Raw genomic sequence first — 26654 nt, 5'->3', positions numbered from 1 at the left:
GGGCAATAGGTCTAAAGTTTTATTTAGGGTCTTTAGAACTCCAAAACATTTGCCCACAAGACGCCTAATGTGGCCATCATACGAGAGGGAGGGATTCATCCAGATTCCCAAGTTCTTTGCTTCCTCACAGGGGGTAGGAGTAGGACCCAAGCATGAAGGCCACCACTCAGCTGACCAATTATCGCTTTTTCCCCCCACCACCAGCACCTCTGTTTTAGAACCATTGAGTTTTAAACAATGGGAGTCCATCCATTCTCCCAGTGCCTGCATGCAGGATTTAAAGTTGGTAGGAGTGTTGGAGGAGTTCTGCGATAAAGAGATCAGCAGCTGGGTGTCGTCGGCGTACGACACCAATTCCACCCCAAATGATTGTACCACTTTTGCCAGAGAGGCCATATAAAGATTAAAAAGAGTGGGGCTAAGAGCCGAGCCCTGAGGCACTCCCTGATCTAATGGCATCTCTGCTGAGCGACAAGTCCCTTGCTGAACCTGAAAGCATCTCTCTGAGAGGAATGACTGTAGCCAGCACAGCGCGTGACCAGCCACCCCAGCTTCCTTCAGACACCGCAGCAAGATGGAATGTGCTACGGTGTCGAAAGCTGCACTCAGGTCGAGCATAATTAGGGCCATTGTGTGACCTGCATCAGCCCCTGCTCTTAAAGTCTCGGTGGCTCGGAGGAGAGCTGTCTCCGTGGAATAGCCCACCCTAAATCCTGACTGAGATGGATGAAGTAAGTTCCACCTCTCCAGGTGTTCAGAGAGCTGAGTATTAACCACTTTCTCTGCCACCTTCGCCACGTACGGTAGTAAGGAAATAGGCCTGAGGTTTTCCAGCACCTCCAAGCTAACGTTAGGTTTTTTCCTTATTGGCAGTACTATGGCCTTTTTCCACTCTTTGGGGACTTGTTGAGTGCAGAAGGAGGTGTTTAGGACCTGCCTAATGTGAGGTTCCAGGGCTGACACTCCCTCTGAAATGACCCAAGCCGGTGCCGGATCGTTGGGGGACCCGGACTTCACACTTCGGCATATCTTTATAAGCTTGTCCACTGTGGGAACCTTAAAAGTTTGTAGTGAGGACTCAAAGGATACCATTGAGCTACCTGCTGCAAGATCTGTGCCTTTAACTGGGACTTGAGAAAAGGAGGCATAAATCGCTTTCACTTTATTAGAAAAAAAGTTAGCGACTTTATTACATCCCTCCACAGAGACCTTTATGGGGGTACTAGATCCCGAGACTGAGGATATTTCTTTATATATTTTGTATAATTCACGCGAGGAGCTCTCGGCTGCCTCAATGCGTGTCTGAAAATATTTGGCTTTGGCTCTACGTACCGCATACTGATAGCTTCGATGAGAGGAGCTGTATGTGTTCTTAGCCAGTGGAGTCGGGTTCTTCCTCCAGCTCCTTTCAAGTTTTTTGCAGTTAGACTTGATTTGCTGTAGTTCAGGAGTGAACCACAGGGCAGTGTGTTGTCTGCCTTCTCTAGCTTTACCCTTACTCAAGGGGGCTATCTCATCCAGGGTGGAAGTCACAAGAAGGTTAAATTCCTTGTTCGCCTGATCACTAGCCGTCGCACACCATGGCTGTGCTTTCCGGATGGCGCTTAAGAATTTTTCCTGAGTATACTGCCTCCATTTGCGTCTCATAATGTTTCCCATCCCCTTCTCAATCACCCTACCAGGTTGGTAAAAACATAGGAAAGGGACCAGGAAGTGATCGGTCCAAGGGAGCTGACAGGGGGTAAGTGCTTTAATCGTATCCCAGCTAGCAAAAATAGGGTCCAGACAATGACCCCTTTGATGTGTAGCTGCAGCACTTAACAAACTAAGCTGAAGTTCTTGTAGGACAAGGCGAACATCCTCTGCCTCCTTTTGTAAGGGATCCTCTAGGTGGAGGTTCAGATCCCCCAACACTAACACTTTGTTGTGTTGTCCAAAAGCTAAAGAGGTGCAAAAATTTTCACCACCATAATGTACTAAGACGTGTAAATTAGCTTGTGCATCCCTATGGTATCTGCCAGATGCATTGCTTTCAATATGAACAATCAACATGGGCCAGTCAGTCCACAAGGTAGAAGGCTATATGAGTGGCAAACATTGGGACATACCCAATTAATCTTCAATTGTATACACTTCTGCTAATTCTACTAATTGAACAATGCCTCCTGCAATTTAAAATGTATACAGGTGCCATAGAAATTCATCTTCCTTGAGAGAACAAACTCAGAAGACACTCGCATCACAGAGAGCTTGACCCTCATGTCCTAGAATCTAAAGAAAAGATTTGTTATTTCTCATAGACATTTTTATTTTGAGATCTTGCAGCCAAAAAGATGGCACATGAGCTGCATGGCTACTGGATTGAGGTGTGTTGTGGTCGTTGCCTTTGGCTAATGCTGTTTTTTTGGCCAATGTCATTTTTGTATTCAGGGCACATAGTTTTTCCTTTCTTTTTGTGATTATGACATTCATTTCCATAATGCAAAGTTCACTTGGGAAAACTGGATTAACCAGTCCCTGGAGGTGTGTGCTCCACTAAAAAAAAGCCTAAACAAAAACACCAGACCAGAGAAGCACCATGGTTCAATGAACTTTTCCTATCATTGAAGAAGCAGTGCAAGAGATTAGAAAGGGAGTGGAGAAAGGACTTCACCCCCTCCCCACCCCCCAAAAAAAAACTACAAATCCTCTATCAGATGCTACCATATAGAACTAAAAATGGCACAAGCCCAAATTCTACTAGGAGAAAATCTCCCATGCACTCAACTCAGACATTTATGGGCTCTCTCAGAACACCACCCAGCCCACTCACGAAAAACCTCACGGAAATAGTGTTCCTGCCCCGCCCCTAGCCTGACTCACTTTCCTTGACTGGAGGACGATGTGACCCTTAAGCTGCTTAGGGCTATCAAATCAGGGTCCCCATAGGATTCGGCGCCCCACACCCCATTCTCAAGGTGACTGAGGACATCCCCTCTCCAGTGCAGATTCTTAACAAATCACTTGACAAAGGGTCGGTCCCTCGAGCATGGAAGCACGCCATAATAAGACCCATCCTAAAAAAAAAACAGTTGGACCCAGACACACTCGGCAACCTACGGCCCATTTCACTTCTCCCCCTCCTTCGCAAACTCCTAGAAAGGCAAGTCAACCCATCTTTAGTCAATTATCTGGAGGAGAACAAGTTATTCCACCTTAGGCAGATGGGTTTCCACTCCCTTCATTGTACAGAATCAGTGCTCCTGGTAGTCACCGAGGAACTGAAAGCAGCCATAATACTGCTCGACCTCAGCTCGGCATTTGATACCGTCAACCAGGCCATACTTGAAAACAGACTGAGAGAAATAGGTATCCAGGACAAAGCGATGGAGTGGCTATGCTCCTGTCTGGACGACCGGTCTATCCAAGTGATGGATCGTGACTGTGTCTCAGATAGCCTCCCTATGAAATTTGGAGTACCTCAGAGCTCCTCCCTGAGCCCCACGCTCTTTAATATATATGTCAGACAGCTGGCCACCATTATGCAGGAGTTTGGCATAGTAGGAGTATCCTATGCTGACGACACCCAGCTGATTGTCTCTCTGTCCCAAGACCACAATCAAGACAACATGCAACTGGGTCCATGTCTAAACAAACTGTCCCGCTGGATGTCAAACTGCTACCTAAAATTGAACGGCGAAAAAACCCAGCTTATGATTTTAGGCAACAAAGCCTTTCCCAGGCCACTGAACAACTGGCCGTCTTGTATGGGCAATCCCCTGGGCCTAAGGCAGTGGTTAAAAATGTAGGCATCTGGCTGGACAGCTCTCTCTAAGCTATCTGGCATCTTTTTGGGCTCTTGAGAATGCTCAGAAAGATACTGGACATTATACTGGAGCAGCTTAGGAAGACCTCTGATAGTCTTACGTCTGGACTATGGGAACTCTCTCTACCTGGGTTCCCCCAAGTATGTGTTAAAGAGGCTCCAGATGGTGCAGAATGCAGCCAGCACCTAGGCTCCTGCTCAACCTCCACAGACACACCTCATCACAAGAAGCCCTAAAGCAACTACACTGGTTGCCAGCGAGAATAAAGTTCAAATCCCTGTGTCGCTCACTGGGCGGTAAATAATAAATGCCCAGAAAACACACCTAATCTTGGCGCATGTCCCCATCAGACCACTCAGATCCTCTCATCTACACCTTCTCTGTACCACCATTATGAAAAAATCTAGATGGGGAGGTAGATTCTTCTCACACCTGATTCCAAATTTATGGAACGAGTGGCCTCAGGATCTTCGAGAGCTGCAGAATGACATGGCATTCAGAAAAAAACTTAAGACCTGGCTATTTCCCCAAAAACTCTAATGGGCTTCCCCCCCTCTCACAGCTCTCATCGTCAGCGCGGGAAAGCCTTTGGGTAGCCATGCACTATATAAATTCACAGATCAAATCAAATCAAACTTGGCAGGAAATGTAGGTGGTCCAGAGTTGCACATAGAGCAGCATCACACAGCTGACAATAAACAGCATGCGTAGATAACGGGAGGGTGATTCTATTTTGTTAAGATATTAGTTTGACCTCCTAACAAAGCACTTGGGGACACTTCAGTTAAGGCACGTGCCTAACAAACACCTAGCAAAAATCCTGTGTTCCAATATCTCACCTCTGAACAACTGTTGTTTCATCACCATTCCTGACCAGCCTTGCATTTGTATATAACACTTAATATTTACTGGTGTGAGGTTACCTTCTAGCTTGTTCTATTCCCTGCCACAGTTTCATCTAAGTATGATGGCTTTCCTAGAACAACCTTTAGAAAAAATGATTGTAGTTACATGGAATAGAAATAGCAGCTGCGATTAGCTCAAATAATGCAGATTGGAATATTTCTAAATATATAAAACTGGATGGTATCCCTTACAGAACATGACAGTGACTTGAGGGTAGAGAAATTAATTGTGTGTACATTGTGGGGAGGGTGTGAGGGGGGTTAACCCTTACTTGCATAACAGGGATAGGGCCAACCGGAAACTTTTTCGCCTACAATTTGCATTCCACCCAACGGTGGTTATGAGCTCCAGGTTCATGGGCCTGAAGACTAGAGTTGTCGAAGTCTCTGAATATCCCAATTATTGGGTTATCTATACTTCATATATTTTCTTTTTTTCATTCGCTTACACTGATCACATCATTATTGCTCACTGGCGACTTTGTTTATGCAGCAAGTATCTTGTGGGAACTGAGAAACTGTGTATGCGCCCTTGCTGTATATTGATACCCTAGCAATTTCCATTGGGTAATTTTAGAAACTGTATGGATAATACACAGAGCTAGAATATCTTCTGCATTTTGAATGCAAGGGCATACATTTTTGCAGCAGACACCTGCTTTCATATAATGAGCCGAAAATACATAATCATTTTGTGATCTACGTATATTACATTGGAAAAACAAATTGTAGTTTTACCCACCTCTAAACTATACCTCATCAGAGTGTTCATAAATCATGGTACTCTAGTAGGGCAAGTCAAGAGAAGTGGACGTGTAAGAATCAATTACTGACCAGTATCCTAGAAAGGTGCATTAGAAAGTTTGGTCTCCATTAAAAAAAATCATTATTGAGGCTATTATTAGTTCATTAAACTGCATTTATGCTTGTGCGCATTACAGATTGCCTTTTATCCAAAGTATTAACATTTTAAAAGAGTCCCACATTGCTTGAATGCCAGAGTGCTGGAGCAGTGTATCAATATGAACCTGCATCCAACGATGCATCCTTTCCATAATAGTGGAAGACTATATATACTTCAAAGGTCTATTAATTAATCAAGAATGACTGCTCAGAGAAGGGTCTTGATACCTCAGGGATAAGCTGCAGACATCTGTTCAGCGCATGCTTTGAGATCAAACAATAACATTTAGCTAGCCGCTCGGATGCCCAAGGAGTGTTTGGCTTTTAGACTCTTAAACGTCCTGCCAAGCTATATGAGAAATAACAAGGGCCTTGTACCCTTTAGTGCTCCACTAAACACCCATTTGATTTTCTTATATATTTGTATCTAAGAGCAGGCAGTGGGCATGATAGAATGTAGCAAAAACGATCTTTTTACTAAATAGTGTATTAGACACCCCGTATTTTCTTATTCACTTCAATTCAATAAACTTTATTCGGTGTGTATGAAACAACCACAAAAGTGTGCATCAAAACAAATGTGTTACAAATTATTAATATCTAATAAAAAACATGTCAAATGGCACTTGTTAGACAACACGGGGTCAAAGTTAGTTACATCATAAAAACACATAAAATGTCAAACTAAAAAAGCAATTCAGTGTTATCAAATCCTCATGGGCTCAGCGCTATATTGGGACAATTATAGTTTTATGTATATTAAGTGCATTTACAATAAAAAGCGTCCACAATGAGACAAGCCCTGGCATCATTAAGTTCAGACAAATATTTTACTGCAGCAAGATGCGATCCATTGCTGTGTGCAAGCAAAAGTGGTTTTAAGTAATAACTTCTAAAACCAGAATACAAGTCACAAAACAGCATAAAGTGCACAGTGCTCTGTTTACTCGGTCCATCACATGAGCAAGAGAACCCATCCAAAGGACAGGTTTTCATTGTGGGAAAGGCAAATTAAATGATGGACAATTCCCAATCTGAATCTAACTAGGACAAAACGATGCATAAGGTTGGGAATATGAATTAGATAATCCTGAAAGCCAGCTGGTTAGGTAAGTGTTAAATAAAACAGTTGGTTTCGTGCTTTCACAAGCAAGCCAGATTTCCCTCCTATTATTCATAAACGTTTCTTTGATAGACAGCTTACAAAGTACTCAAACTTGTAGGGGATTAGTCCTGACTGGCATATTAAACAATTTACTATACCCATAATTAATATCACTTAGCCAGGGGATCGTCATGGCATTGTCCAAGGAAAAGCAGTCTTGTATAATTGCATTTGTAAAACTAGTTTCTTCCCTGGTCCATATAGAGTAACATAGCAATATGGGGCGTGATGTGACTATATCTATGAGGTACTGGAGCCCTACTCCTCTGTGAGTAATCTCAGATGAAGCCGAAATGGGCAGACTAAGAAGACGTTTGAGAAAACCATTTTCCTTGGTCTGCAATGCTTTACTACCGTAGTGGCCCCCCACACCAACCACATATATTGCAGTAGATAGAACCCTTGCCCTTTAAATAGCAGACATCTCCGTGACCGGCCTAGAACCCAGCTTGGCTGAAAATCTAAAAATACCATGGGTGCTTCTGTCTATTTTGCTCCTGACATTGGTAATTTCACAAGTCCATGAACCATTACCAGAGAAAGTAATGCCCAGGTAGCAGAATAAATCGACAGAAATCACAGGTGACTTAAAAAAAGGTTCTATGTTTTTTAACCCTAAGCCTTACTTTTATTAATAACCTATTTCTGGTTATAAAGTCCCCAAAGCATCCATTGAATGTTGCTATCCCACAAGGGTCCTGGCCATCAGGACTGTATCATCTGCATACAATAGTACCGGGGTGGTGCACCCAGCCACTTGGGGAACATCGACGTAGACTGTTTGTAAGATCTGATCCGCCACATTAATAAATAAGGAGAATAAAAGAGGGGCTAATACACAGCCTTGCCGAATGCCGTGTTTGACTGCAAAATTATTGGGACATTCCAAGCAAGGTCCGTAACGTACTTTGCTCGCCAACTTCTTGTACAGTCTAGCCAGGAAACAGATAATTGTCCTGGGTGCTCCCATATCCAGCAAAGTGGTCCAAAGATGGAATCATCTACTAGATCAAAAGCGCTCCTCAAGTCATTGAAACAAAGATATAATCTTCCACCTTTGGCACGGGTGTACTTGTCTATAAGCAAATCGAGATTCACACATTCCTTGATGGTCCCCAGGCCTTTCCTAAAACCAAACTGGGCCGGTGAAAATATTGAACAGTCCCAAGCCCATTCCTCTAGTCTTTTAAGCAGGACTTTGCTCATCACTTTTACAGATGAATCTAGCACTGAGATAGGCCTGTAATTTGTAGGATCTGATTTGTTGCTCTTGTTGTGGATAGGAACTATAATAGACGCACCCCATGTAGGGGCAATTATTGTCTCTGCAGCCATGTTAAAAACTCTTGTTAAAATTGGTGCCCATAAAACAACATTGTTCTTAAATACGTCTCCTGGGACCTCATATGGGCCCGGGGCTTTACCTCCTTTGCTTTCCTTCAGGGCCCATACCACTTCCTGTATTGGAATATCCAATGGTAAAGGGGTCCGTAACAGCGGTTCCTTGCTTGAAGTGGACGCCACTCCTACTATTGAGGGATTGAAAATAGCAGCAAAATGGGTAACCCAAGCCTCACTAGTAACATGAGACAACAATTTGGGGGAGGAATCGTCCTTTAATAAAGACGAATAAACAGTGTCCCAAAATAATTTGGTATCACCTGTATTTGTTGCTTGAGGCACTTTCGACCAGGCCTCTTCTTGCAATTCTTTTTTCTTTGCTAGAAGTACCTCTATGTGTTTAGATCCAAGGGATTTAATCAATAAGCTGTCTCTAGGTAATTTACTGAGTGCCAGCTTCAGGTCCCTAGTGGCTGTGGTACATGCATGGTCAAACCAGTCTCTGCGTTTAAAAAAGCCTGTTTTATTAGGGCGGGTCAGGACAGAGAGCATCTATTATGTTAATAATGCCAATAAAATTATCAAATATCTGATTGGGAGTAACACATAACATAATTAAAGCCTTTAGTACAAATGTCGGACAAAAATTGTGTCTGGTCCACTCCGTTCCACTTAAATAGGGTCCCTTTAGGTCTAACAGGTGCAATATCAGTAGCACAACTAGAAGATGTCACTCTATACCTGCACCAAAAAAAGACAGACAAAATTATACAGTTATGATCGCTGAGACCCGGAGAGACTACTCGTGGGGAGGTGCACCACTTACATGCATTTGCAGATATTAAGATATGGTTGATAACGGTCGCTGAGTTCCTCCCTATAAATGTTGGGAACAAATCCCCCTTATTATCATGGGCAAACTCTAGTAAAGGTAAATCAAACTGAGATATCATAGAATTTAATCATTTGCCATAGTCACTATGACCGAAATGCAAATAGCCATTCTCAGCCTTGTCAGTCACCTCACAAACCTGTGTAGTAGAATGTGCGCATGTGTGAATGTTAAAATGTCCATACTTTTAATGGACTTCAGTATGGTCTCCAGTCCCTCATCGAGAGCTAAAACCACCTTGCCCCAGGTATTATTAAAAACATTATTATAAAAATTGACCAACACAATGTCCCGACCTCTCCTAAAAGTTAGCCATATAATTAGGGAGCGGGGGCCAATGGATATTTTCCTCATCAACCTTACCAGTAGTTTGATTGATATAAGGACCATTTATTTATTTAAATATTTATTTATTTATTTATCTATTTATATAGCACCTGAATCGACCCCCAAAGCGGTATCTCTGTGCTTCGGACGGGCAGCATGGATGTAGTGCAACTACAACAGAATCAGAGACAGAAAAGAGTTGTCTTGAGCAACTTCCAAAATTGCAGATGATCAGGGCATTGTCTCAAGTGTAGGGGAAGCTCCTTTCAATAGTGGGGACCTAGATGAGAAACCATAAGCCCCCTTTCGCTCTTCTTGCTGACGATGACTCAGCTTCGAGCCAATATAATGTAAAACCCTCAAAACGAATGGGCTTGGTGCACCATGTTTCTTGGATACGTAATAAATCCCAGTCATTAATAACTCCGACCACCCTAAGTTTCCCTGATTTTTCGCTAACCCACCTATGTTCCAGGTTGCAATTCTATAGCCATCATCTGTCCCAGGATCACTACTGCTAGGTTGTAGTTGAATGGGTATAGCAGCTGTTGGGTGTGTAGGAACCACTTCAGTTTCAAGAAGCGATGGAGGGGTTAGAGGTTCAATACTGCAACCACCATCCATCCCAACCCGACAGTGAAGGGCAAGAACGGGCCCGCACTTGGCCCAGGCTTTGCCCGGGCACGGCCAGGGCTGCGGGAGTCTGTGGCCCTGTTTGTATGTCTCCAGGCGCAGACGAGAGAGCAGAGGTCACGGCTTCTACCGAAAAGGATATTGGGGGGTTGGAATCCCCTGCCAGGACGCTGGCGTCCCGCGTTGTGGGAGTCTGTGGGCCCTTTTGTACGCCTTCAGGCACAGACGAGAGGGCAGAGTTCGCGGTCGCAGCTCCTGCCGCTAAGGATATTGGGGGTTGTAGTTAACTCTTACACTCCTATGGCGCCAAACTCAGTAGCTATTGACCCAGCTTTATGTCCAGTTGAACACAAAACTGGTAATAGACATAACAAGCATTTACAATGCAACGGTGTCGCCTTTGCAAAAGTTAGAGCTATTGGCATTGTTAATGACAACATTTTTATTTATGTGTTGGGCTTGAAAAATGGCATTGTTATTTACAATGCCAATAGCTTAATCTCTCGCAAATGCCACACACAAACACACAGACCCACACAGAGCCCCCCCACACACACAGAGCCCTATACACACACAGAGCCACACACACACACACAGAGCACCACACACACACAGAGCGCCACACACACACACACAGAGCGCCACACACACAGAGCACCATGCGCACACACATACAGCGCCACACACACACAGCGCCACGCACACACACAGAGCGCCACACACACACACAGCGCCACACACACACACAGCGCCACACACACACAGCGCCACACACACACAGCACCACGCACACACATAGCACCACACACACACACAGAGCGCCACACACACAGAGCGCCACACACACACACACAGAGCGCCACACACAGAGACAGAGCGCCACACACACACACAGTGCCAAACACACACACTCAGCGCCACACAACCACACAGCGCCACACACACACACAGAGCGCCACACACACACACACACACACAACACCACACACACAGAGCGCCACACACACACACACAGAGCGCCACACACACAGAGCGCCACACACAGATACACAGAGCGCCACAAACAAACAGAGCGCCACACACAGAGCGCCACACACACACACACGCACAGACACAGCGCCACACACACACACTGCCCAGGTCCTATGCACGATCATAACCCAACCCAGGAGGGACTTACAAAGGGAGCTGAGGTCCCATTGTGACACAGTGATTGCTACGCATGGTGTAGTCAACCCCTCGACGGCCTGCCGTGCCAGACTGCACCATGCAGCCGCCCAGAGTGCACCCTGCAGCTAGGACAATGGCAGGCCGACCAGTTGTTATAATCAACTTACCGAGCCCGGACATGTTGCGGACGGCGGGGGAGTAAGGGTGTTCCAAAGGGCCCCCACTTCTAAAAGGTCCAGGTGACGTCGATCCACCTCTAATGGGAACTGCCGAGAACCAAATGCTCACCCGCCGAAGCGGTCTGGGGAGGGGGGTGGTGGTGAGGGGCTGTGGGACCCATTGCAAATCTGCCAAATGGTCTGGATGGGAGGGGGGTGATGGAGGCTATCCAAACCAAGGCCAGCACGCCACCCCCTCTACTCGCCACCCGCTCATGCCACGCTGCACCCGGCAGCAAGCTCCCCCCTCATGGGCCTCAGCAAAAGCTAACAATAGAAGCCACGGTTCTTGCGCATCTGGGAGTGACAGCCCGGCCTGCAGCAGATATGGCGGGGGTTTATTCGACTAATCACGCAAAACCCACTTTGGAACACTGGGCTGAAATACCGCAAATCGTTTTAAGCGGCTATGCAACACGCTCGACACCATCCTTTCTCCCCAGCCCCAGAACACGCCCTTCTCAAGCCTTGGTCAGACCCATGCTGAAACAATTGCGGCCAGACACACTGCAGCAGGAAACATTGGTCCGACTTAAACTGTGATGGCCCGCTGGACGCTTGGGCCCCGGACGGACTACCTCGGGCTTCCGGTGCCAGTAGGATATTAAAAGGTCGCGCCCTGAGCCCCCCACTCCCACGCGCACTGAGTAACTCCCTTCGCTACATGCGGAATGTGAGCCTCTGCCTCCCTTGCCGCCGGTGCCCTCCGACCTGACGACAAGGAGCGAGAAAGTCTGGGGGCTAGGAAATGGGCTGCCATGGCAGAGCCACGCCCGAGTCAATCCCGTAGCTGCCGCAAAGCTCGCCGTCCCCTCCACCACCACGTCGCAACCAGTGGCACAAGCCGGCCAACGGTCAGGAATGCGCTCGCCATAGCAGATCGGTAATGCGCTGCACTGGGGCTATCGTCATCAGCCAGAATGCGTACCCTTGGTGTCTTCTACTCCAAACCCCACTGATGCAGCCAACACAGCCTGTGCAACCAGAGCTATGCCCGTACTGCAACACCCAACCCTCAACCTCGGGGGAATCTCTGGTCTCCCTCTCCACACGGGAGACCAGCAAGGCACAGTACGGCTTCTTAGCCCCCTGGAACACTCCTCTTCGGGCGGGGTTCTCTCCCACTCATGGGAGCCCCGTGGACTCTGGCCTGGCTTCACCTCTCCGGTGCCGGGACGTCCTGGGAGGCGGGGTAGGCTCCCATCCTCGCTTTCACCGGCAACTTCCTCTTCGTTGCGAGGCAACGCCCGCGGCTGGGATCAATCCCAGCATGGCGGCCTCGTGACGACTGCAGCAGCCCGACCGGGGATTCCTGGGCCAGCGGCAGTGAGTGTATCGGGGCAAAATAAGGGGTAGGCGCCCTCTTTAAGGCAAAGTCCCTAGTGGGGTGGGCACCCGCTAGGGGTATCGGAATAGCGGCAAGTTCCCTGGTGGGGTGGGCACCCGCTAGGGATAAAAATAAGCAGATGTGCGGGCCCCGTCCTTTGCAGACTGGGGGGCGTGTTTTTCTTTCTCCTGCCCCCCTCCCTCCCCGCCCAGTACAAACACGCTTCTGAGAAGTGCTGCTATCCGCCTGTTGTCTGCTCACGCCGCCTGCACGCTCCAGCCGGCCCTCTGATTAGTTAATAAGGAACACTAATGGTAGTGTTTATTTGGTAGTTGTCAACCAATCAGAGAGCCGACTTGGGCGTGCAGGCAGCATGATGGGGGCGTGTTTTGGAATGACGACGTCAGAGAGAGAAAGAACCTAAAAAACCCCCCCCCGAATCCCAAAAAGACAGGGCTTAAATGGACAGACGCCCCTCTACTCCAATGGCTGGCCTCCGTTTAGGAAGCCAGCCAATGGAGAAGAGGGGCGGGTTCAAGCCCCACTCTGAAAAACATAAGATCTCCCCAGCGAGACTGTGCAAGCGCAGCCTACGCAGGCTGAGACCTAAAAAGGAAAGGTACCTCATAACATGTTGCAGATCACAACTGTCTATACTCCTGGAGCGATTCAATACCGTGACATCATTGGCAAAGTTTTCCTGGAGACCAGTGGAAATGCATATCATTCTCAAGAGCATCACTGTGCCTAACACTTCTTCCTACAACTACTGTCTCTACATTATTGAACTGTTCCACCTTAAGTTATACCCGGTCCTGGAGCTACATGGTCCCTCAATGTTAAAAGCGTTGTCTGTGACAGGGGTCGAATTACTAAATACACAATGTAAAAATTGATAAGGAATGAGTAGTCCACAGAACTAAGGGCCATATGTATCAGGCTAAATTGTGTTAGCAAACGCTGAAATTCGGAATTTCAGCGTTTGCGATCACAATTTAGCTTTGTGCTATTTAGGTAAGTTTAAACCTACTCTCAAAATAAGGAATCGCAAAAATTGGGATTCCTTATTTGACGCAAGCATTAAGAGAATCGCAATTTGCGATTCTCTAAATGCTATGCTAGAAGGAATTGCAAATTGTGATATTGCTTTAAGGAATCTCAAATTACCACCAACTTCAAGTTGGCAGTAATATGCGATTCCCTTTAAAAAAGCACTTTTTTGATTTTTTTCAAGGTGCCATGTGGCACACATACATGCCTTTAGGGCATGTATGTGCGCCACATTTGCACACATGCACATTTCAGGGGTGCAACGGAGTGTGCTTTTGGCACCCTTGCAACCTTGAAATTTCATTCTCAATTTGCGATTCTCTAATTGGTAATCGCAAATTGAGAATGTCTTCCCATTCAATCCTATGGGCCTCCTAGCCCATATGAATAAATGGGAAGGTATTCCTTATTTGCGAATCTCAATTTGCGATTCGCAAATAAGAATATGTAGGATTCGGAGAATTTTTAGAAAATCCTATGTACATTGCATTTTGCAATTCTCAAATAGCAATTCTCTAAAAATCGCTATTTGAGAATTGCAAATGTATCCTTTGATACATTTGCCCCTAAATGTATTCTCTTTCTCCAGCTAGCCACATGTTAAAACATATATAGTCAAGGTACACATTTGCCTCAACACCCCAGTCATCATGTTTCAGATCTCTTACATAGATCTAGTGCTTTCTTAAGGAGGAAAAGCAGGGAGTCACTCTAATCTTTGCAACATGAGGGGATTGGACTGTACCTTCACAGAGAGACATACTTAGCTAGATGTCAACTTTCTTCGGTCGTCATCTATGAAACATAAGTTATGGTACCATAATTTATCATTCCTCCAACGCTGCGCAGAACAGGTAACAGCAGGAGAACTAGTGTAATAGGTAAAGAATCTTTTCTTATGCAGTATAGCATGGAGTGAAAAAATGCAAAGGATGAATGCTGTCTGTTAACCTGTCGTCTGTCCAGTATGCAGTGAGTTTAGAACTAACAAAACAGTAGAATCTTTACTTCCACATTTTTCAAGTTCTGACCTATCTATGTCATTTTAACACATCTTTCAATGTATTCTTAACAGCATTGATGGAAGTCCTCAAGGTGACGTCCTAAGATATGGCCAGAATTTTGCTCTTCGAACTACAGACGACTTTACTGGGCATGTAAGTCAAACACATGTTTGTGATTGTGCCTTAGTGCTGAAAGCTGTACCAGTGCTGTAAGAAGAACTTGGACTGTTCAAATTCTGATATGAGATCTGGCCGAGGAGTGGCTTTAATGCTTATTTTAATGCCTGTCTTCAGGCTTAACCCTAGTTTTATGAAAGATACAGTGGTGGCCAATATTTTATGATCTGTTATTAATTTTGTGGCGAAATACAATTTTAAGACTATTGCCTGTAATAAATTATGGAGGTGCTTGGGGATGAGTTTGTAGTTTAATTTTAGGCCCTGGGGGATACTGTTGACCGCTATTAAAGTGTGCACAAGAGACAGTACTGTCCTCTACAGATGGAGGTAATTGAGCCCCAAATAAAGTTACAACTGTACATTGTAGAATGTTAAACCACAAGGATGCCCAAGATAACACTGGAAAACTATTTGGGATCACTTGGGTGAAACAGAATAGATCCACAGTGGAATCTCAACCTTACACCAGTACAGCACCGAAAGGTGACTGCACAGCACCTTAACATACCACCTGGTCCCAGAAATCCTTTTTTCGGCCAGAACAACACTCTACCCAACATCAAAGCCAACTCTTCTGAATTCACCATTTTGGGTGACTATAATTTTCAGTTGGAGAATAATAAGGATACCGACACTATTAATCTCCTTTCCTCTTAATCACTCCTGGGACTTTTGCAGCTAGTTCATGATCCCACGCACTCAATGGGTTTCACCTTAGATGGAACTTTTTCAGGCAGCCCTTCATTCAGGCCACCTTGTCCCTTTCCCTTACATGTTCAGACCACAGAGCAGGGATGTTTCAATTTAATCTGATAAACCATCCCTCCAAGGAGATCCTGGCTCCGCCGGTTTCCAACCATCGTCTATGGGACAAAATTTCCGCAGACCAGTTCGCTGACTTTGCTAGTTATATCTAGCCTGAAAGCAATATCTGACCTTGACACAGCAACAGAAACGTATCATCAATATCAATGCAAGCATTAATAGACTTGCCCCTTTAAAACGTGACAACTATAACAGATCCTCGCCATCTGAACCTTGGTTTGACGAGGAACTTTGAATCCACAAGCAATTATGTAGATGATTAGAAAGGAAATGGCAGGTCAGAAGGCCAAATCATATGCAAAGGGACAATTCTAACTTATAATAAATTGTTGACTAAAGCTAAGACTAACTACTTTATTAATAAAATCAAAACTGCCAATAATATCCCCAAATAAATCTTTGCTACAGTGACCAAATTGAGGAAACTCCCAGAAGCTAAAAACTCGAATGCAGATAAATCTTTGTGCACCAAAATAGCTTCCTATTTTAAGGATAAAGTAGAAATCATCTTTAATATTTTTCCCGGAAGTCAAACCTCTGATGACGAGTGCAGCCTTGACATCACGCTGGACGATCTGCTGGATGATGCAGAGCATCTCACCAACATTAGGGGGGGAGCCAAGTTAACTGTCGAAGACCCAGAACCCCTTCCGCTTAGAGAGGGTTCTTCAAACATTTACTCCCTTCACAGATGAACAGATCACCCCCCTTTTTAGCCAAATAAAATCAGTGTCACCCCTCGACCCTTGCCCCCCAAGAGTCCTGCACCTAGTTTCAGATGTTTTCCCTGACTATCTCCTAATCACCTTTAATAAGATGTTTTCTCTAGGATACTTTCCCCAAAAAATGGAAGATTGGTACTATTAATCTGCTTCTGAAGAAACCAAATCTGGATGCAAACAATCCCATTAACTACAGACCCATATCTTGTCTTTCTCTCCCTGTTACGATGGTGGAAAAAGCCATGAACTGAGCTTTCACAATGTATCTAGAAACGTGATCTTCTGGATCTGTCACAGTTTTGCTTCAGAAGTCAGCACAGTACTGAGTTCACTCAAATCACAGCCACAGAACATATTAGAAAAACATTGGACAGTAGAGGCAACACTTTCTTAATTCTGTTAGACCTCTCAGCAGCTTTCGACACAGTGAACCGTGGCCTTCTAATAAAATGCCTTTTTTCTTTAGGCATAAGGGGCAAGGCCCTTAAGCTTCTTCAGACATTTCTTTCAGACAGAGACCAATTTGTAGAACTAACCAGCATTAGACCCTCTCCGTTTAAATTACCCTACGGGGTACGGCAAGGATCATCATTCCAAATCTCTTTAATCTGTATGTAAAACCTCTAGTGCTACTGATTAAAAACTATGTTTCAAGGTAGTTTCATATGCTGATAACACCCAAATTGTGGTATCTGTTATGGAAGATCTAGAGAGGACCCCAGCCTGTTTCCATGATTGCATGCAACAGATTGGGAGTTGGATGTCAAGTAACTGTCTGAAGCTGAACTCTGATAAAACCGAGGTCCTGCTCTTTGGCAATCATACTTCCTTTTGGTCACCTAAGCTCTCCCGACCCCTGTTGCTAAAGTAAAAAACTTAGGAGTTCACTTTGATGAGAAACTTTCCTTTGAAGGTCCTCACTTCATCCTGTTTTTTAGTGTTCAAAATACTCAGAAATGTTTTCCCATTTATCTCTATGGACCTGCTCAAGGCAGTGATCTCTGCACTCGTCTTTTTTGAAAATTGATTATTGCAGTGGACTACTCTTTATTGTGCAGAAAAAATCCCTGCACAAGCTCCAAATGGTTCAAAATGAGGCAGCAAGACTACTTCTAGGGATAACAAAATATCAATCGGGTCCCACACTCCACCTTTACTCCACTGGCTCCCGGTGAAGAAGCAGGTGGAGTTTAAATCTCTTTAAATAGCTTTCAAGGCCCTGCACCATGAGTGTCCGAAATCCCTAGGGCAGTTTTCCAATGGTACACGGATGTATGACATCACAACGCATGCTTTCACAACACATGCCTTTACAACGCGGTTTTCACAACGCATGCCTTTACAACGCATAGTGCTTTGGGGCGCTGGATAGTGAATAGTTTAATTTACTATTCCAACTCCAGCCCCCGTGGATAGTAGGGAAGGTGTTGGATAGTAAATTAAACCTATTCCCAATCCTAGAGCGCCCCCAGCGCAATGCGTTGTAATGGTTTGCGTTGTAAAAGTTGCATCGTAATGGCACTGCGTAGTAAAAGTTGCGTTGTAAAGGATGTCTCCCTGGTACACTCCTTCAAGACCACTAAGATCTTCCTCTGGCTAATGTGGTTGTTCCCGAAGTGAAGAAAGCCACCTGGTGTGGCAAAACCTTTGTTGTGGCAAAGGCCAAATTATGGAATTCTATGCCCCTTAACTTAAAAAAAAAAAAATATATATATATATATATATATTAACCTTCCAAAAGGCCCTCAAGACATGGTTGTTTAACAAATAGTTATAGTCACATTACTTCATCGTTTCTCCGTCTATTGTTTGTCCAGTTAGCTTTTTTTTCTGTCTTTCTTTTTTCTGCCAGAATATCTCAGCGCCTAGACATCCACGGTTAGTAGAGCGCTTTATAAATTACAATTTCATTACATTATGAGTAAGCAGGAGATTTACTTCCTGTGGTTTTTCTGAGTGCAAATTTACCACGCGATAAAATTGCACAGTAAAACTACATCCTCAAACAATGCACACTGTAAAATGCAGCAATTACAAGTTACAATCCGTAAAGCTAAACATGTGGATTTATACCAGAAAGACACTTCCTTCTAAAAGTGTGCGGTAAATGATTGTAAGTAAGGAAAAAAAAGGTGTACCCTTTCCCCAGGCGGAAAGTGCATAAAAGCACATGGATGTCAACTAAAAAAAAAAAAACATTTTCAATAGTACAGACCCCCCCCCAATTTTTTTTTAACAAATGATATCCATCAATTATGAACAATACCACAATGACCACAATAAGGAACACGTAGGGACAGCACAGCCCATGAATGCAGTTCTCACAAACACTCAAAAGCACCCACATGGACACAACTGTTGTCCTTCTACCGATATTTTTCCTTGTGCAGTAATCTATGTTGCTTGAGGAAAAGTACAAGCTGAGTGAGTGAGGAGGAGGTTTATTAAGACAAGGGCCAGTCTCTTGAACATGGCACAGTGTCATGTTCTGACAGCTTGGACACTTGCAGTCAAAGTGCATGCGGTTTTGGTGCTTGCGTTGAAACGGCATGGAGTTGTCGTATGCTGAAATACCAGGATTGCGCAATTCATATTTACTCCTAATCGTGTTTTGTGCCAGTGTTTTCACCATTGTGTATGCCAATGCAGAATGTCTGTACGATTTTATTATCAGACTCAGATTGAGGGATTTACTATTTTTTGCAAAATATATCTTATGCAGAATTGATAGTTTTAAAGAACTTTTTATAAGTCACAATTTTGAACGACAAATGGCAAAGGAAAGAACTTTGCAACCTTTGTCAAGTTGGAATGTTTTGCATAGATATTTGCAAGCCCCTCGCTATGAGACGCGGGAGTTCTTTGTGTATGGAGTATTATTACCTGTGGCATTTATTGCCAGAGGTTGTACTGTTAACGTTGCTCTTGCTGGGGAAGCTGCACTTGCGTACATGCACCGACATGTTCCTGGCACCGACGGGCACCGACATGTTCCTGGAGAAAGTAGCCTGCTTCCTCATGGTGCACCTGATAGGTTACTGTGGGACAAGGTAGTGTTACTTTTATATTTTTTATTCCATTCATAGTAGGCTTGGCAAATGATAAAACAATTTAAGGATGAAATATTATGACACGGTTGACACTCTGACTACGACAAGAAATGTAAAAACATTGGCCAGTGTGTGTTCAGAAATGGTTTGTAGTAGCCTTTTTGTTTATAGGTGAATTTTTGACGAGACTGAGTACATTTATTGCGCCATGCTTAGTTCTAGTTGGTCACTGAAAATAAACAGCATTGCATTTCTTTAACTCTTATTTCGGGATATTTATCTATGTCTCTATTCTTTCTCTTTTTTTAGCTGTATCTTGCTAGTGACCAGAAGACATTTGTGAAGTGTGCCCGGAAGTCCCGCATGCAGGAAGTGTATTTGACGGCAGAACCTTCATATCTGACCTGCTGGCAAACCTCCTACTTTGACCCACAGATGCGCATGGAGTTTGAGGGTGAACCCGTTCCCGTAAGTAGGCACATTTACGTTGATTCATCTCTCCTGGATCTACCTGCCCCCTGATCATTTGTGCCCGCCCTCGAAAGCTACCCACTTCTTACCCTCAACAGAGCTGTGTGCTGTGCTTCCCAGATGAACGCAAACTGTATGTTCCCCACTTCCATAACGTACTGAACCACAACGTGTTTGCATTTGCAGACAACATTTTGGAAATAGTGCTATTTAGGGAGGCAAACGCCCACACACTGCCCCCTAGCTTCTTCCACAATATATGGACATGGGGCAGAGAATGATCACAGGTTTCAACCCTTGCAGCTCTGTTTCTACTTCCATGGTCATTTGTTCCACCCATAAGCACCAAACCATAGATACATTATGTTAGACCTGGGCTTACCAGTCCACATAGGGTAGCCTGGCACAGAGCGGGTTTGGCTAATCTCCCAGGCGACTTGCAACAATCACTTACAGTAACCCAGTGCCTAGCCACTAAAATAATTGACACCACACCAGTTTAGAAAATACGGGTACCTTTTATAACAGTTCTTTTAGTTATCTTGTTCCGTTCAGCTTATTAATGATACGTTCTTTTGACACCTCTTACAACAACTTCTTGCACTTATAAAAATTCTTCAGTACATTGTTACCTAGAATCAAAGGGTTAACATTTACACTTATGACTTCTATTTAGGCATTCGCTGGATGTTTTATATGAGGTTCACTTAAGAGTCAGGTTAAAGAACCCCCTCCTCCTTATCAGGTTGAGCATTAGATGATTTAGCCTATGTTTTGCATAGAGTTACAGGTTTTATAACACAATGGCTCTCTGGGACACTTTATAGACTGGTCAGCAAAAACGCTAGGCTACTTAGTACTCAGATCATGTCTTTAATGTCCCCCAAAGATCGACTCCTCAGTGATGAGCCTGTTAGCTCCAATTTAGTTCCTCTGGGCCGTCTAGTCTCTAGGACCGGGAACGTAGGTTTCTATTTTTGGAATCCCTCACCTTCTCCACACAACCTGCTTACTTGTTTAGCGGAGCACCGCTTTCTCACTTCAATCCGTTTCACCATAGAACTGCGAGCAAACCTCACCGCCAGTCTCTTGTGCTCCGTGTCGATTTCCCAGCACAGCCAGGTCGCTTTACTTCAGAGCCTGTGCTGAGGAAGGGTCGCGTTGATCAGGCAGAAGCGTCGGGATCGCGTCTCTGAGTCTCCTCTCTCGAGCACCCCCGTCGCTTCCTTCACAAGCCGCTCACTGGGCCTGCGCAAAGGAACAGCGTCTGAGGCACGGGCCGCCCTCCTTCCCATGCAGCCGGCAAGCCCTCTAACAGTCCCGCCTTCAAGCGGCTGATTCACCAAGGCCACTCCGCCCCCTGTCAATCTTAATGGACCCTCAACGGGCCTGCGCAGGGGAGCAGTGTTTCCTCGAACTTGCTCCTTCCGCTTTCCCCACAGTGTAAACCGGGGTCTGGTCTATCGCCTGCTTCAAGACCACGGGGCAGCCTGTTTCCCTCACAGCGGCTGCGCCACCAATCCAGGGTAGCGTGACAGGGGGAACCACTCTCCCAACAACACAGGAAGAACCGATGAGACCCACCCAACGTGGCAGTGCACAGGAGGGACAGGGTAAGAATAAGGCTGAATAATTCCCTCCGTCCGGGCCCTGCCCTCTCAAAGCTCCAAGGGACTGTGGTGGACTCCCTCGCCAGGGGTAACAGGGCAGAATCTTCTACTCAGCTCGACCACACTACCCTTTTCTTCTCCTCAGTCTATCAGGTCCATCCTAGTACTAGAGGTCAATTCCTCTTAACTCGCCAGGAGACCCCAACCAAGTCCAAGAAGGTGGTCAAACAGCAGGGCCAGATCTGTGGGTAGGGGGACTGTGGCAACAGTAAGGCAGCAACCCTCTACCAAGAAGTCAACCCTCTGAGCTTTCTAACCCTCTAGCTCCACAGCCTGCACTCCGACTGGTTCTGTGTCCACACAAAATGGCCGCCCAGGTCTGGCCTTTAATAATCTGGGCTCTGGCTGCTAGAACCAGCCAGAAGGTTCTAGAATTTCCCATAGAGTCCTATGGTCCCAACTCCTGAGGTAAAGAATTATGGCAGTTTAAGCCACCATTTTGTGTCTCTGCATCCCCCTCTTCTACAAAGAGTGTTAAGGCCTCAAAAAGCCACAGGGACCAAGTAGCATCTAGCCCCCAGGACAACACTCAAAAAATCCCAGTGGATATAAAAGAAAAATAGAAAACTTAGGAGGTTAAAAAGGGACAAAATAAATAATTAATAGGAGGGACCACCCAAAGGGCTGACAGGTCTAACACGCGTCCCCCCCCCAGCTGAAAGTGGGGAGAGCTACCCAACCCCTTGGGAGTTCTCATCACTAAGGCGGAAATACCTGGAGAGACCGTCTGCATTGGTGTGGTCCACTCCAGGTCGATGTTCCACCCGGAAGTCCATTCCCTGTAGGGAGATGGACCATCTCAACAGCTTGGGATTCTCTCCCTTCATTTGCATCAGCCAACGAAGGGGTCGGTGATCGGTCTGAACCAGGAAGTGCGAGCCAAACAAGTATGGCCGCAACTTCTTCAGATCCCATACCACTGCAAAGGCTTCCCGCTCAATTGCACTCCACTTCTGTTCCCGGGGAAGCAGTCTCCTGGACAGGAAGACAAAAGGTTGATCCAGACCCTCTTCATTGAGTTGCGATAACACTGCCCCAATGCCATGCTCTTATGCGTCTGTCTGGACAATGAATTCCTTGGAAAAATACGGGGCCCTTAGGACTGGTGCTGCACACATTGCTTGTTTCAACTTTTCAAAGGCTTGCTGACAAGCCTCCGTCCAGACTACACGTTGGGGTTGCTTCTTGGATGTAAGCTCAGTTAGGGGTGCCACAATAGTGCCATACCCCTTCACAAAGCGACGGTAGTATCCTGTGAGGCCCAGGAAGGCTCGGACCTCTGTTTGGGTCTTGGGGGGCTCCCAGGCCATGATAGCCTCAATCTTCGCCTGGAGGAGCTGCACCGTTCCCCTGCCCACCAAGTGGCCTAGGTACACAACCGACCCCTGCCCAATCTGACATTTACTGGCCTTGATTGTCAAGCCAGCCTGTTTCAGAGCCTGGAGAACAGCTTGTAGGTGACACAAATGGTCCTCCCAACTGCTGCTGAAGACGGCAATGTCATCCAGATAAGCAGCGGAGAAGGCCTCCATCCCCGGGAGGACCTGGTTCACCAGCCGCTGAAAGGTGGCAGGGGCGTTCTTGAGCCCAAAGGGCATTACGCAGAACTGGTAGTGGCCCTCAGGCGTGGAGAAGGCTGACCTTTCCTTGGCTCCATCTGTAAGGGAGATCTGCCAGTACCCTGAAGTGAGGTCAAAGGTACTCAAGTATTGGGCAGCTCCCAGCCGGTCAATAAGTTTATCCGCCCTAGGGATCGGATGTGCATCAGTTTTGGTCACTGAATTCAGTCCCCGGTAATCCACACAGAACCTTAGTTCTGGAGTGGTGTCCGGTGGGGCAGCTTTTGGTACCAGAACCACCGGACTAGACCAGGGGCTACTAGAAGGTTCAATTACTCCTAGCTCCAGCATGTTAGTGACTTTACTGTGGATGCTGGCCTTCACTTTATCTGACAGCCGGTAGGTCTTAGACTTCACTGGTGGGCTGTCTCCTGTGTCCACATCATGGGTACACAGGTGGGTCCTTCCCAGGATAAGGGAGAACAGCGAGGAGTACTGCTCCAGGACCTGGCGGCAGTCCTCCCGCTGTTCAGGAGTTAGGGATGGGGAGAGAATCGCTCCCTCCACCGACCCATCCTTTTCCTGAGACGAAAATAGATCAGGGAGAGGTTCACTTTCCTCTTCCTCTGCTCCATCAGTCACCATCATCAAGATGACCTCAGCCTCTCATGGTGGGGTTTGAGGCGATTAGCATGGAACACCCGCAGGGGCTGCCGGGGGGTCTTCAGATCCACTAAATAAGTGGCCTTACCCTTCTTCTCCATCACCTCAAAGGGGCCTGTCCAGCGATCCTGAAGGGCACTAAGCTCTCCAGGTTCCATCACCCACACTTTCTGGCCAGGCTCCAACTCCACAGGGTGAGCATTGTGGTCATACCACTCCTTCATCACTGCTTGGCTGGCTTCCAAGTTGTCAGAAGCCTGCTTCCACAACTTAGCCATTTGGCTCCGGAAGGCCAGCATGTAGCTCACCACATCTGGGGAAAGTTTCCTGGGAGTCTTCTCCCGTCCGTCTTTCACCAGGTTGAGAGGTCCACGCACAGGGTGCCCATACAGAAGCTCGAAGGGGCTGAAGCCCACTCCCTTCTGTGGAACCTCCCTGTAGGAAAACAACATACAGGGTAGGAGGACGTCCCATTTCCTCCGCAGGCTCTCAGGTAGACTTCTGATGATGTCTTTCAAGGTTTTGTTGAACCTTTCCACCAGACCATTGGTCTGTGGGTGATAAGGAGTGGTGAACCGGTAGGTAACCCCACACTCCTTCCACATAGCCCGCATGTAAGCTGACATGAAGTTGGTCCCCCTGTCGGACACAACTTCCTTGGGGAAACCCACTCGGGTAAAGATCCCCATCAGGGCCCTTGCCACTGCAGGTGCAGTAATGATCCTCAGAGGAATTGCCTCTGGATATCGTGTGGCGTGATCCACCAGAACCAGGATGAACCTGTGACCAGCTGTAGTTGGTGGATCCAATGGCCCCACAATGTCGATGCCCACCCTTTCAAAGGGGGTGCTAACGACAGGAAGTGGTTCCAGGGGAGCTTTCAGCTTCACCCCTGTTTTCCCACTGGCTTCGCAAGACACACATGTCCGGCAGTAAGTGTCAGACGTCACCTTCATCTGAGGCCAATAAAAGTGGGGGACAAGCCGGGCAAAGGTCTTGTCCTGACCTAAGTGTCCTGCCAAGGGTATCTAATGAGCCAGTTCTAAAAGAAAGGCTCGGTAACGTTGAGGGACAACCAAGGCCCGTGACGAACTGTGCACTGGTGCCTTTGGCTCACTGTAGAGGAGACCATCCTCCCAATAAATATGGTAGTTACCCGTAACGTTACCTGCTGCCTGGGCTTCGGCCTGTCGCCTCAGTCCCTCAAGGTTAGGGCACTCCCTCTGGCCCTTACAAAACTCCTCCTGGGTAGGCCCTCCTTCCACATGCCACTCGGCAGGGATAGGTAGGTTCTCCAGGGAGATGACATCCCCCTCCGTGGACTCCTGGTCCACCACCGCAGGTGGCCTATCTGTCTCACGGGGTGTGGATGTCGAGACAGGCTTCTCCTGTCCCCGCATCTTTCCCTTTTTGGCAGCCGGCTGTGCCTTTGTTCCAGGCTCCAACCCAAGCGAACTCCCCCTCTGGGTAGTCGCGGACCTTGTGCTAGCACAGGCCCAGTCAGGTGTACCCAGCATCTCAGAATGAGTCCGGTATTCCATCTCCTTCCAAGCATTGTGCTCCATATCATTCCCCAACAGACAATCAACTGGCACAGCAGGGCTTACGGCAACTCGAAGTGAACCTGCAACCCCTTCCCACTCAAATGGAACCTCGGCCACGGGGTAGTGGCCCAATCTGCCGTCAGCCATCGCGGCGGGGTGAAGTTCATGTGGAATCACCTGCTCTGGAGACACCAGTTGACTCTTTACCATAGGCATACTGGCTCCTGTGTCTCTCAGAGCCTCCCCTCTTTGGCCATTGATGGTGACCCATTGCCCATACTTAGTAGTATTTGAGGGCACCTGGATCTTAGGAACCATCTCCCGATCTCCCAGGGACACTAAGGTGACACCCGCCCACTCCCCCCCCTTATCTAAGGGCAACTCCTCCCCGAGCACTACACTAGCTACTCCCGGGGCTTTTCCTCCAGTGGGAGGGGGTGGTCTTTTTGGGCACTTAACATCACCTTTATAGTGCCCAACCCCACCACACTCATAGCAGCGGACAACCCTTGGCTGCTGACTATGGTCAGGATGAGGGTTTCTTGGCGGGTTAGCCTTGGGAATGAATCCTGTTCCCTTTCCCTGGAAACTGTTTTGGGGGCCTCTTGAGAACTCCCTCTTTTTATCTCCCCCCTCTTTCTTCTGGGGAGCGCCCTGTCTGGTCCTTTGGGAATCCCCTCCAGTCCGCTTTGAGGACACCCGGGTACTAGCCCAGATGTCCGCCTCCTCAGCAAGCTTCCGGGGGCTGGTCAGCTTGCAGTCCACCAGGTGTTGTCGCAGCTCGGGAAAACATTTCTCGAGTAGGTGCTCCTTAAGGATAAGGTCATACAACCCCTTATAGTCCCCCACCTCGCTGCCTTGTACCCAACCCTCTAGGGCCTTCTTTGCATAGTCCAGGAAATCCACCCAATTCTGTGTGCCTACTTTGTGACTATTCCTAAACTTCTGTCAGTATTTTTCTGGAGTCAGCCCAAACTTTTTTATTAGCGCCACTTTCATGGTGGGGTAGTGGGTCTGCTCTCCCTGCTCTAGGGCCAAAAGTGTATCCCTTCCTGCAGGAGGCATGTATTTATACAAACCACCCCCCCAGTGTTTTTCCAGTATCCCATGAGCTCTTAAGGAGACCTCATAGGCAGCCAGCCACTTGGCAATGTCATCCCCTGCACTGTAGCTGGCGACTATGTCCTTTGGCAAATAGGGTCTGGGTTCCCTGGTTATCACTTTGGATT

At 46.7% G+C, this 26654-nt stretch overlaps 1 protein-coding gene across 2 annotated transcripts in view; it reads left to right on the top strand.

Moving 5' to 3' along the window:
• The window catches only part of CFAP161 (cilia and flagella associated protein 161), a 113453-nt gene that overhangs the window by 70519 nt on the left and 16280 nt on the right, over positions 1-26654 (top strand). For both annotated transcript variants that reach the window (XM_078682925.1, XM_078682926.1), the window contains 2 exons: positions 14813-14894; positions 19828-19986. In XM_078682925.1, coding sequence (XP_078539051.1) covers positions 14813-14894; positions 19828-19986 — 241 coding nt within the window. The remainder of the gene's footprint in view (positions 1-14812; positions 14895-19827; positions 19987-26654) is intronic.

Source organism: Lissotriton helveticus, chromosome 3_1, assembly GCF_964261635.1.
Source record: "Lissotriton helveticus chromosome 3_1, aLisHel1.1, whole genome shotgun sequence".
In the NCBI taxonomy this organism is placed as follows: domain Eukaryota; kingdom Metazoa; phylum Chordata; class Amphibia; order Caudata; family Salamandridae; genus Lissotriton; species Lissotriton helveticus.
The sequence above is the reverse complement of the archived record's forward strand: the minus strand, read 5'-3'. Positions and strand labels throughout refer to the sequence as shown.